Consider the following 13,912-nt stretch of genomic DNA (forward strand, 5'->3'; position numbering starts at 1 on the left):
TTAGTGAATATTTTTATATTTATTTTTAATTTTTTATTTATTTATATTTTTATATTTTTATTTAATATTCTAGTTCAGTTCTTGTTCAGTTCTAGTTAGTTCTAGTTCAGTTTTCAGTTTTTTTATTTAATATTTATTTAAACTGAAAAACGAGATCAATTACCAAAACCTCGTTTTCAATTATTTTATTTATTGAAGTTTCATTTTTGATTGATTTCACACAAAATTTTTATTTGTTTTTAATTTTGTTGTTGTTAAATACGTATTTGATTATACATTTTTATGATTCAAACACAAAATGAATTGAACCATTTTAAAATTTTCGATTAATCGTTTAACTGAATTTTTTTAAAATCTGTTTTTTCTGTGATATTTTCTGATAGTAATTCAACATTTTCTGAAAATAATTCTAGTGAACTATTGAGGATATTGAAATTAAATTTTACATAAATATTCTTATGTGGTCTCCAGAGTTATATTTTTTAATCGACATAAGATCAATAATAAATGAAAAGAAAATATATAGATATTCCTTATCATCATTTATTTGATAAAAAAATTAAAATACAACATTTAAAAGAACATTTTTTTTTTTAATTTTGAAAAATGTCTCTCAAAAAATCTCAAAAAAAGTCTAAGCCTAATATCTGATCTAAAGAAAAGTGAAATAATTTTCCCACCTATTGAAAATAATGATCTCAGTACAAATTATAAAAAAAGTTTCCTACATTTTTTAGAAAAAATAATCATAAAATTGTTTGAAGTACTTTTATTCCACAGAATTACTTTTAGTGCTTCAGAATTCCTACATTAATTAAAAAAGTCAATAAGTAAAAAGCTAAATATTTTTGTAAACTTTTCCTAAAATTACGATAATTTTTACATATTTCGAAAAAATTCAAAATCTTTGTGTCCTTTGTAATGCGCTAAATAAAAGTCTTTTTGTGGACCAAAAATTTAGGGAATATTTGAGATGAATTTCGACAAAATTTAAAAACTTATTTTTTGGCAAATTGTACTGAGATCAGGATTTTCAATTAGGAAACTAAGGACCCTTTCAAAAGCTTTGTTTTGTATTTTTTCATTAAAATGTTTTATTTTTTTAATTCGGATAATAAATGCATTTTTATTGATTTTAAAAAAATTGAGTCGAGGTGACCAATTTTAAGGGCCTTACCACTGGACTCCATTGGACCTACGGAGTCTAGAGATTGTAAGTAGATACGCAAACACCTCAGCTCTAACTATGTTAAATTTTGCTACGATATCTCCTATAGATCACGAGATACCGAATATACATTATAAAATAATAAAAAAATGTTTCTAAACAACTGTGTTTTTATACGCTTGCAGCATACAATAAGTTATTTGTTGTACAACCATCATTATCTATTTTATTTGTTTGGCAAAAGTATAGCAAAACAAGTATGTTTCTCTTATTCTCTTTGTACTCACTCACACAACCTATGTTTGAGAAAATAACAATATCAACTTGTACCAGAACTACTCAACTACTCATCAATACGCACTCACAGTAGTAGACACTACAAAACTTGTGCAAACAGTTGTAACTGTGCACGTCTTTAGTCAGTATTGAGCGTTAAAGTCACTTTCTGAAGGGGACCTTATATGGACAGACGGACGGACATGACTAGATCTTCTTAGAATCTAATAAGGACCCAGAATATATATACTTTTATGGGTCTTAGACGAATATTTTAATGTGTTACAAATGGAATGACAAAAACAATATACCCCCATCATTTTTGATGGTGGCTATAAAAAGGGATCTGGTAAATTATATAAGTCTCATTTCAGTACGCAGAAAATGTATAAAATGGATCTGACCGTTTAAACTTTGGTTGGAAATGTATTGAGCATAAGAGAATCCTATTTTTATTGATCCCTAAAGTATAACAGGTAATTTCAATAAATACAAAAGTATTTACATTAGACCGAAAATGGTGCTTGAGTTACCCGCTCAAAATATTCCCTGTTATGTAATATGATGTTACCCAAAATATTTTGGGTTTAGTGTTGTTCATTCGTTAGCTGGACAGTTTAAAAGAAAATATCCTAAGGAGGACACGATTTTGCATGTTCAATTCAAAATTTTACATAGCTTCAAAAAATATTTGTTTAGTTTTATGATGTTTCCCAAAATATTTTTAGTCTATCGACGGCTGTTCGTGAGCTGGACCGTTTACAAACAAGTCCCTTTTGTTGTTTTATTTTCTACATAAAGAACACATAATATGAAGGAAATTGGAAGACATGAGGTCAAAAATTGTCAGTTTTTCTGTGTTCTTTCCTGGAATTAATTATATACATCATTAGACGCGGCTTTAAAACCCCGTTCAAACGATACCCCATATTGAATATATTGCTTCAAAACAAAACTAAAATTTAAAAAAAATAATTCCAAAATACCTTTTTTAAATTTGGTACAGCTCACGAACGGCCATCTCAAGACTTTAAATTTTTTGGGAATCATCAGATATTAAGGTCAGATATGAGCATTAAAGTCATTTTCTGAAGGGGACCTTATATGGGTGTAGGGTCAATTAGGGACCGATCCTTATAAAATTCTACGAAGAGATTTATGTTCTAATATAACATGTTTGTGCTGAATTTTACCGCTATTGATGCTTCTCTTAGCCAGTTATGAGCGATAATGCCATTTTCTGAAGGGGACTTTATATAGGGGGTTGGGTCAATTATGAACCTATCCTTATAAAATTTTACAAAGAGATTTAGGTTCCAATAAAACATGTTTGTTCCGAATTTCACCGCTATTGATGCTTCTTTTAGCCAGTTATGAGCGATAAAGTCATTTTTTGAAGGGGGTCTTATATGGGGGCTAGGCGAAACCGTGGACCGATATTGCCCATTTTCAATACCAAACAAACTGCATCAACTAAAAGTCCCTAGTTACTTCCATTTTGGCACGATAGTGTCCAACAGACAGACAGACGGACGGACATGGCTAGATCTTCTTAGAATCTAATAAGGACCCAGAATATATATACTTTTATGGGTCTTAGACGAATATTTTAATGTGTTACAAACGGAATGGCAAAAACAATATATATAATGATGGTGGGTATAAACATATGAAAAACGACATATGCATTTCAAAATATAATTTTTAATAAGGGAATTATACCTCACAACTGCAAAAAAATTGCAGTTATTTATATAATGACTAATTCATCATCTGTCAGCCAAAACCGTTAATGTTAGAATCATAAATTTTTGGTACTAGGTTTCTTTATCATTGTACAGATCCACTAAGAAAGGATTTTTGGAAAGGGGTAAAAGTTGGCTTATTTCAGAAATTGGTGTTGGTGCGTGAAGTTTTTGATTCCAAATGACACAAAAAAATTAAATTCATTAATTATTCAACATTGGTCATTACGTGGTGGTATCATTGTATAGATCCACTAAGAAAGGATTTTTGGAAAGGGGTAAAAGTTGGCTTATTTCAGAAATTGGTGTTGGTGCGTGATGTTTTTGATTCCAAATGACACAAAAAAATTAAATTCATTAATTATTCAACATTGGTCATTACGTGGTGGTATCATTGTATAGATCCACTAAGAAAGGATTTTTGAAAAGGGGTAAAAGTTGGCTTATTTCAGAAATTGGTGTTGGTGCGTGATGTTTTTGATTCCGAATGACACAAAAAAATTAAATTCATTAATTATTCAACATTGGTCATTACGTGGTGGTATGCCAAAAATTTCACAAAATTTGTTATATACATATTACTTTTTTAAATTAGTTGTTAACTTTATTTTTTTTTTATACCCTCCACCACCATCAGTGGTGATAGAGGGTATATATAACTTTGTCATTCCGCGTGTAACACCAAGAAATATTCATCTGAGACCCAACAAAGTATATATATTCTGGGTCCTTATAAAATTCTGAGTCGATTTAGCTATGTCCGTCTGTCTGTGTAAAACACGCTCACGATAAAACGTAGCAATAGACTTTAACCAAATTCACCCAAAATGTTCTTCATTTTCCTAAGTTGTTTGGTATTGAAAATAGGCAAAATCGGTTCACACCGGAAAAAGTTATGAATCAAAATTTAAACAACCTCGAAAAAAATAAGCATTTTTTACACATTCTGATGTAATTTTCTCGAAAACTATGCAAGGTAATTCCATTAAAATCACCACACATTCGTTTCTACACAAGAGCTTGATCCCTGCTGAAAATTGCCAGAATAAGTCCACAATTTCATATACCTCCCATACAAAAGTACATATTCCCGGAAAATGGATTTTTTGTTAATAACTTCCGTCAGAATGTTGATATCTTCACAAAATTTTACAAATTAAAATCTTATGTCAATAGAATTCATTCAGAGAAAAAATTTTCTGGATCGGTCCATAATTGGACATAGCTCCCATACAAGGTCCCCTCCCGAAAATCACTTAAACGCGCATAGCTCATTACTAAATTAAGATATCCATATAAAATTTGGTACAAGTATTGTTTATATGCACAGAAATGTCACTGTGAAATTTTTTCCCGATCGGTCCATAATTGGTCATAGCTCCCATACAAGGTCCCCTCCCGAAAATCACTTAAACTCGCATAACTCATTACTAAATTAAGATATCCATATAAAATTTGATATACGTATTACTCATATGCACAGAAATATTACTGTGAAATTTTTTCCCGATCGGTCCATATTTGGTCATAGCTCTCATACTAGGTCCCCTCCAGAAAATCACTTAGATGAACAATATTCATTACCAAATAATGATATATTTAGATACAGAATTTTGAAATTTTGTCTTTATATACATAATTGATCATAGCTCCCATACAAGGTCCTTTTACGAAAATCTCTTAAACGCACATTACTCATTACCAAATAAAGCTCTACTAAATTACGATATAGATACAAAATTTGACTGAAATATAGCTTTTATGTACAGAAATTTTGCTAAAAGAATTTTTTACGATCGGTCTATAATTGATCTTATCTCCCATACTAGGAACTGCCCCTAAAAGCGCTTTAATCTTATTTAACTATTTGCATTATCAATTTGTGTAGAACAAAATTATATATATGTATGTATTTTCAAAATCCTTAAATCTTTCACACACATGCATACATGCAAATTATTAAATATTGCTAAGCACTATAAAAATATAAAAGAAAATGGCGTTTATAATGTTCAATAAATCTTGGAATTGTAATAGATCTAAGCTGTTTAAATCTTGGGATTTTTCTGTTTAAGACATGAGAAGACTTATTTCTACAAATATTTGATCAGTTAGAAAAGTATTAATAAAAAAGTAGCTGGTGGAGGGTATTCAAGATTCGGCTCAGCCGAATATAGCACTCTAACGTGTTTTTCTTTTATATATTTTATGTTGATGAGTATACAAATAGAAGAAAAGAAAACTCATCTTCTAGAAGATAAAATAGTAAAACTTTTAGAAGATAAGATAAGAACACTTCTAAACGGTACTAGGAAGTCACTTCTTGGAAGAAGAAGAGTCTTTAGAAATACCTTACTTCCAAGAATCATCTGGAAGTTACTTCCGCGGGTCTTCCAGAAGAACTTCCACGTTACGCTTGGACGTTACCCAGCTCGGCATCAGTTCTTCCCGACTGGCAATATCGCTGGCAAGCTTTTTGTGGAAGTTTCACTAGGGTAACTTCCACAATAGAAAATGTTTGCAGGGTACAAACAGTTACCGTCAGCTTTTAGGAATTATATTAGAATTAAAATAATAGGCTATTTCACGCACTACAAAGATGAAACACGTGAAACAATTTAGAAAACTGATTTCCCGATAAGAAATGTTGTGGAACGTTCAAAGAAAATAATTACAAATTAGCATATTTTACAAATTAAAGCAGAAATTGCTGGTCTTAAAACCGCTAGTTTTCCTTAAATGATTAGAGGCATAGTGCGATAAATAAAAATAACTAAATTTTTTGGAACTGGAAGAAAATTAAAAGAAAATTCCTGAATCCACAATCCAGGTGACTATGAGAACACATTTCAAATGTTTACAGCTCAAGAAAAATGCTATTCGTGAAAACAAGAATGTAATTACAGTTTTAGAGTATGTTAAAACTCATTTAGATTGGTTTGTTGAAAACTGGTCCAAAATTATTTTATTCTTAGATAGGGTTCTCGATCTTACGTAAGAAGTCAAAAAAATATTCTAAAAGTTTCTAAAAAGACCGCAAAATATGGCGGTTTTAGTAATACGGTACTAGCACTATGGACTATTAGTATTAACTCATAAGCTTTTAAGCCCCTCTAAAAGAACTTTAAAGTTTAAAGGTGGAATTCCAATTTTATGTATATAAAAAATATTAATATTAATATCAAATGAAGTTGGGTACCTCTGCTTCAAAATAATATTATTTATTTCAATTCATCAGTGTTAACAAGAAAAGCGGGATTTTAAAAATTTAAAATCATTAAATCAGGATTTAATAAATAAATACGAATCGTAACAATCAAAACTTTGTCATTAATACATACATAGATCGATATTAATATGAGCATCTGGGTGATTTAGAATTCATTGTTATATTCCCAAAAAGGTGCACCTAAAAATCAATACTCATTTTCAATATTTTGCAAGAACTACTGAAAGATAATGATTAATTAAAACCTCTTTATTTCAAAAACATATATTGGCAAGGAAACACCGCACACTGTCGTGATTTCATATAACGAGTGGCCAAAAATAGAAGGAGTTATCGTAGAATAACGAAATTTGGCACACATGTTTTAACTGACGAAATATAAAAAAAATTAAATTTGGTCAATAAATCTTCAAGGATTCGTGTCCTTCCCATATATCCTGAAATTAGATATTGCCATAGCTGGGAGAAAAAACTCATATCTTAATGAAATTTTGAACAGACTTTAGTTTTGATATGCTTAATACAACCTCCAAATTTCGTTCAATTCAGACTAAGGATACGCCTACCTCAAAAATGTGCTTTTTCAAATAATCTAAAAAGGCAAAAAAAAAAATATATATATTTTTTATAGAATCGCTTATAAAGAGAGAGATTAGTAATTATACACATTATATTTTTTGTTTCCCACCTCCAATATATCTTTAGTGGGGATTCCTTTTCAACCTATAAGGTGTCGATGTTCCCGACTAAAATTAAAGTTTAATTGATTATAAGATAGCGTTTCTCAAAATGTTTGTCCTGTGATCAATATTTGGCGAGCTGGATAAAAAGGTCCTTTTTTCATATTTCTTCTTCATAAGAAAGTTACTTGAGAGACGGGTTTTCCGTTTTTCAAAATTCAATCTAGATCAAATTTTATTTAAATATATCGAAGCCTATCCTAAATAAAATCTACCGAAACGGTTTTTCAAGTTGTTAACCGGCGTTGAAATGAAATTACCAGATTACCCTGATCTTCGGGAAATAATAGATGCTGAATTTGTTCGTGAATTCGAGGATGAAAGGAACGAGATGAGAATTGAAGCTAAGGAGAATATAGCTCGAATTCAACAGGAGAACTGTAAAACTTATAATAGCAAACGAAAGCCAGAAGCGGAATATGCTGTAAACGAGTTAGTGGCCATTAAGCGCGCTCAGTTTGGCACCGGGCTTAAGTTAAAAGGTAAATACCTTGGCCCCTACAAGATAATGTCCAAGTTATCTCACGGAAGGTATGAAGTAGAGAAGGTCGGCCACCATGAAGGTCCTATGAGAACAACGACCGTGGCCGAATATAGAAAATTGCACTCAAACAGCAGACAGAACAGACTAAGTTAACATCAACAAGAACCATAGAAACGACAAAGAACAAGTTGTTGTGTGACCAGGGGAAAATGAAGTTGTGTTTTTTAGAAGTGTGAAACCTTAAGTGTGAAGAATATTTAATTTAATTTCTAATAAGCTATAAAAAACCAAATGAATATAATAATAAAAATAAACTGAATTTATAATAACTATTTTCACAAAAAAGCGTGTTTTAATTCAGACAATTGTTCCGACCTACATACATACATTACATAAATTAGCAAACATAAATTTTATAAAATAAGATAGTTTTCAGTTTCAATTTCGTAATGATTGGATGTGATTGGAACTATTTTGTTTATTTTTGTTTCAAAGGAACATGTGCTCAAGTTTATGATATACTAGCTATACCCAGTGTGCTTCGCTACCCTCATCGTAATGGAATAAAATAAATATTATTGTAAAATATCAAAAAGTCCCCTATTTAAATTTATGTTTATATATTCAATATTTTAGAAAAAAGTGCCGAAAAGTCCCCTTTTATAGGTTATCACTTAGTCTTGGCTGTACTTGCTTAATTTCATGTTTCTAGGTTCAATATTATAGAAAATTCAAAAAGTACCTTTTGAAGAACGAAAAAGTACCAAAAAGTCCCCTCTTATAGATTCTCATTTACTCCAGGCAAATTAAGCATATAATTTCATGCTTCTAGGATCAATATTATAGAAAATTCAAAAAGTACCTTTTGAAGAACGAAAAAGTACCAAAAAGTCCCCTGTTATAAATTCTCATTTACTCCAGGCTCTACATGCCTAATTTCATGATTCTAGGATCAATATTATAGAAAATTCAAAAAGTACTTTTTGAAGAACGAAAAAGTACCAAAAAGTCCCCTTTTATAGGTCCTCACTTAATTCGGGCTCTACATGTTTAATTTCATGTTTCTAGGTTCAATATTATAGAAAATTCAAAAAGTACCTTTTGAAGAACAAAAAAGTACCAAAAAGTCCCCTTTTATAGTTTCTCACTTAATCCAGGCTCTACATGCATACTTTCATGTTTCTATTTTCAATATTATAGAAAATTCATAAAGTACCTTTTGAAGAACGAAAAAGTACCAAAAAGTCCCCTTTTATAGATTCTCATTAACTAAGGCCTCCGCATGCTTAATTTCATGTTTCTAGGTTAAATTTTATAGAAAACTCAAAAAGTACCAGCCGAAAGACGAAAAAGTACCAAAAAGTCCCCTATTATAGATTCTCATTTACTCTGGGCTCTACATGCTTAAATTCATGTTTCTAGGTTAAATTTTATAGAAAACTCAAAAAGTACCAGTCGAAAGACGAAAAAGTTCCAAAAAGTCCCCTTTTATAGATTCTTATTTACTCCGGGCTCTACATGCTTAATTTCATGTTTCTAGGTTAAATTTTATAGAAAACTCAAAAAGTATCAGTCGAAAGACGAAAAAGTACCAAAAAGTCCCCTTTTATAGATTCTCATTTACTAAGGGCTCTACATGCTTAATTTCATGTTTCTAGGTTAAATTTTATAGAAAACTCAAAAAGTACCAGTCGAAGGACGAAAAAGTACCAAATAGTCCCCTTTTATAGATTCTCATTTACTAAGGGCTCTACATGCTTAATTTCATGTTTCTAGGTTAAATTTTATAGAAAACTCAAAAAGTACCAGTCGAAAGACGAAAAAGTACCAAATAGTCCCCTTTTATAGATTCTCATTTACTAAGGGCTCTACATGCTTAATTTTATGTTTCTAGGTTAAATTTTATAGAAAACTCAAAAAGTACCTTTTGAAGAACGAAAAAGTACCAAAAAGTCCCCTTTTATAGATTCTCATTAACTAAGGCCTCCGCATGCTTAATTTCATGTTTCTAGGTTAAATTTTATAGAAAACTCAAAAAGTACCAGTCGAAGGACGAAAAAGTACCAAAAAGTCCCCTTATATAGATTCTCATTTACTCCGGGCTCTACATGCTTAATTTCATGTTTCTAGGTTAAATTTTATAGAAAACTCAAAAAGTACCAGTCGAAGGACGGAAAAGTACCAAAAAGTCCCATTTTATAGATTCTCATTTACTCCGAGCTCTACATGCTTAATTTCATGTTTCTAGCTTTAATTTTAAAGAAAACTCAAAAAAGTACCTGTGTAGAACGAAAAAGTAGCGAAAAGTCCCTTTATTATTAATTTCATGTTTCTATTTCAATATCATAGAAAACTCAAAAAGGACCAGTTGGAGAATGAAAAGTACCAAAAATATCACTTGATACCGGGGTTCCAAATTAGTGTTTCTAAATTTAAAAATTTTATCTAAATTGGATCATTTTGGTTGAATAAAATCAAATTTCCCGTTTTTACCCCTTTTGGTACTTTTTTCCTCCCCATTAACGAAATAAAAATTCTATTCCAAAAAGTTGCAACATCGTAGTGGGAGCCTGTTATTATGTATTCATATGTATAAGTTAATAAACCAAAAACAATGTTTTATGAAAAAAGTACCAAAAATAGGTACAATTTTAACCCCTTAAACGTCCGAATATCCAAAAAGTACTAAATTCATATTTTTATTTTTTCGTTAAGTTATGAAGAAGTCAAAAATATTTTTTGAATGTGCACTGGTTTAAAAGATACATGGGGTGCGAAAAAAGTACCAAAATACAGTTTTTACCCGTTTATTCCCTAAAGGGGCCGAATTTTAAAAAAGTACCAGACACCTGTCCGTTTATTTTTTAAATGAACGGCGATAAGCTTTAAACTGTTTTTGTATCTTTTCTAGTTTAGGAGATATAAGGTTACCGAATTTACCCGTTTTTACCCTTTTTTACCCCCTAAACATTCGAATTTCCAAAAATCCCGTCTTAGTGGATCTATTTGGCGGGAGACCAACCTCCTGTCCAAATTTCAGCTCTTTAGCTTCAACCGTTTAGGCTGTGCGATGATGAATCAGTCAGTGAATCAGTCAGTCAGTCAGTCAGTCAGTCAGTAACGTTAGAATTTTATATATATAGATTAATAATACCAGGAATATTTATTTAGCATTTTAAAATAAATAATTCGAGGAAAACAGTACTTGTGAACAGAATATATAACTATCTAATCATATTAAATTGTTTCATATAAATATATTAATCTTTGTTTCGCCTTAAATATCAACTGAAGTGGAATATACAATTTTCTATTCGCCTCCTTTTCGTTTGATCTGTTGCATGCTCATAACAAATAAAAATGATTTATTTGTACTTGTAATGGCTTCCTAATAGAACTTTTTATATTTTGTTAAAAAAATTATAATCTAAAAAAAAAAATTCAACACAATTGTCAACTATTACGAAGTTCCATGTATCCACCCAGAATCTCAACTAAGTTTCAAACCTAGTTTTTTCTTGTATATAGTTCAATTATTGCTCATTTCTAAAAGTGTAAATTTTAGTTATTCCTACTGTCAGCCTGTTTTTCTAAAATATAAATGTGTATTTGTTCTTAAAAATAACGAACGAAATTGGCTTTACGTTTTAGTAACGAAAAAATAAGTTTTCATGTGAGTGGCAACGAAAGAGCTTTATTTTTCCATATGTTTTTGGTTTTTAGAAAATGGATTCGTTCGTAATAAACGAAAGAAAATGTCAAAAATAGACGATAGGCAAAGACCTTTCGTTTGCGAATAATATGTGGCCACTTGAACCTGAATGCAATTTGCGATACAAACCTTTAAATTTCGTGACACATTGCACACAATTTTCATGTTGTTTTTCAAAAAGAATTTTTTCATATTTGAATTTTTTTTTGTAAAATTATTTTATTTTTGTTTACTAGATTTTTGTACCCGGCGTTGCGGATACTGCCGGAGTTAGATGGGATCGTTGGATATTTTGGTTATACAGGGTTTTTTTCAAATGAGTGTAACTTTGCTATTGTTCCTAACAATAAAGTTCCCAAAGTACTTTAGAAAGCTATTTTTCAATCTGATTTTTTTTTAATTTTTCAAAATGGGCTCTTTTTTGCTCAAACGAAAGCTTATATAATTTTCTTATAGCTTTCTAGTCGCTTAATGGGATGCGAGTGGGAATTTTATCAAAAAAAATATTTTTTAACTCAAGAATAAGATTTTTCAATATTTGGCACATGTCATACCATTTTCATTTTCCCCAATTTTATATTTTTTAGTGGACGTTTTTTTGCTCATAAGAGAGCTTAGAACATTTCCTTTTAAATCTTTGTGGTCACTTAGTAGGATGCAATGGGCATATCTAAAAATAAAGTTACACTCATTTGAAAAAAAACATGTATGACCAAAAAACTTTGACTCCCTCTAACTCCTTCAGTTCTTGACCGATAAAGCTGAAAATATGTGTCTGGCCTCCAATAGTACTAACCTTGTTGTAAATTTCATCCAAATCGATTTATTAAGGGTCACTTCATATATGTATATTCCGCGATATGAGCTATTATCTTAAAATATTGATTGATCTTCAAATATTCAACTATTGATCTTTAAATATTCCCACTCACCTGTTACACTTTGTTGAACTGCATGGTTATTTGGTTCCAGCGAAATGAGAGTATTCATATTTATCTTGTTATTACCAACTATGTCAAGAAATTGTTTTTGTTGTTCATGGTGAGGTGTGTCAGCAGAAATGCCTCCGCCACCTGATGAAGCATTTGGAGTCGTTATTGTACTATTAGTTTCGTTTGATGTAGATATACCATCAGTAGGTGAAGATGTTTCTATTTCAGAATTTCTATTTTCGGAATTTTCCTCTTGAAGAGATAAGTTTTCTTCATCTAACTTCTTTATATTCGATTCCTCTGAAACAGCAAGTTCAGCTGTTTCTAATTGAGAAGATAATGGCTGCTGAGTATTTGCTATTATATCGGAGGGGTTTGGTGTCATAGAAGGGGTTGATGTTGACGATAAAGGACTTGGTTGAGGAGTTGCGTGTTCTTCAGTATCAGCCATTGAATCTTCATCAGCCATATTTGCACTACCATGAGCATGTGATTGGTGATATCTTAAACCGTTTACATGCTTATATTTTTTACTACAATCTTGTTCCGGGCATTCAAGTAAAACGGGTGATATTGCACATGGCGACGATGTTTTACACTTTTTTGAGCTTATTTGAACATTCAGTCCTGTAACAGGATTTATTAAACTTTGTGGTTGATTGGTTAACCCACTAACTGTGCTTGATGAAATAGGAATACCACTTGCATTTACCATGCCAGCGCTTGCGGCATCACTGTCACCGCTTGTTGGTGGTGGAGATTCATCCTTTGACTTTCGTTTTTCAGCACGCGGTGGTAAAAATGCTGTTGGTGAAGTACTTGGTGTGGAACCACTATTTCCAGATGAAAGTGATGACCCACTATTAGTTTTATCCGCAGACGAGATATTTGTTGTTCGAGAAGTACCTCGACCGCCTTTTGCTGAACCATTTCTCAGTTTGGAATGAACGTTTGAATGTGAAAAATATATCTTAAAAAAATAAGAATATAAATAAATTACTTCAATCATAAAAAAATAAATAATGTTCACAATCTATATAGGGGCATTTCAAAAAACTTCGAACAGGTTTGTACCTTACCATTTCCGATTTTAATGCACTAGGGTGGTTTTAAAAAATCGATGTCGGATTCCTTTATTGGGCACCCCCTAAAATGTTTCATTTTGTTAGATTTTAAGATTGACAACTTTTGAGCACGATTAAATGATGCTAGCACGTGCCACTGGGGCCTCAAAGTTTTGAAAATCTCGATTTTTTGTCAGTTTGGCGACTTTGCCGACCCATATCTCTAGAACGGTTTGACATATTTGAATGTGTAATACATCAAATTTAAACCGATACTATTTTTAATATTTTATGTGCAATAAAAATACGTAAGTAAGACTTAATTCGATATAAAACCGTGACTATATACCACTTAGAGCAAAGATGGAACCTATTGTGAAAAACCCATTTTCCTTTCTATATTATAAATTTTTGATATGAAAACAATTATGTATTTAAAAAATCAAGTACAATAAATGTCTTTTTCCTTTTTTTAATTAAATTTATTCAAGTGACTGACATAATGTGGTTTTTGCAGCTCGTCCTTTGTAAGTATTTGGTTGTGTCGTTCACAACTTTCAAG

The 13,912-nt window shown here is 31.0% G+C and overlaps 1 protein-coding gene across 3 annotated transcripts in view; it reads right to left on the reverse strand.

The window, feature by feature from the left end:
* LOC119616296 (zinc finger protein 608) overlaps positions 1-13,912 on the reverse strand; it is a 426,494-nt gene that overhangs the window by 220,386 nt on the left and 192,196 nt on the right. For all 3 annotated transcript variants that reach the window (XM_037972641.1, XM_037972639.1, XM_037972640.1), the window contains one exon: positions 12,287-13,256. In XM_037972641.1, the coding sequence (XP_037828569.1) occupies positions 12,287-13,256 (970 nt within the window). The remainder of the gene's footprint in view (positions 1-12,286; positions 13,257-13,912) is intronic.

Source organism: Lucilia sericata, unplaced genomic scaffold, assembly GCF_015586225.1.
Source record: "Lucilia sericata isolate MDLA Ls3-8-SP2 unplaced genomic scaffold, ASM1558622v1 Contig000066F_arrow, whole genome shotgun sequence".
NCBI lineage: Eukaryota > Metazoa > Arthropoda > Insecta > Diptera > Calliphoridae > Lucilia > Lucilia sericata.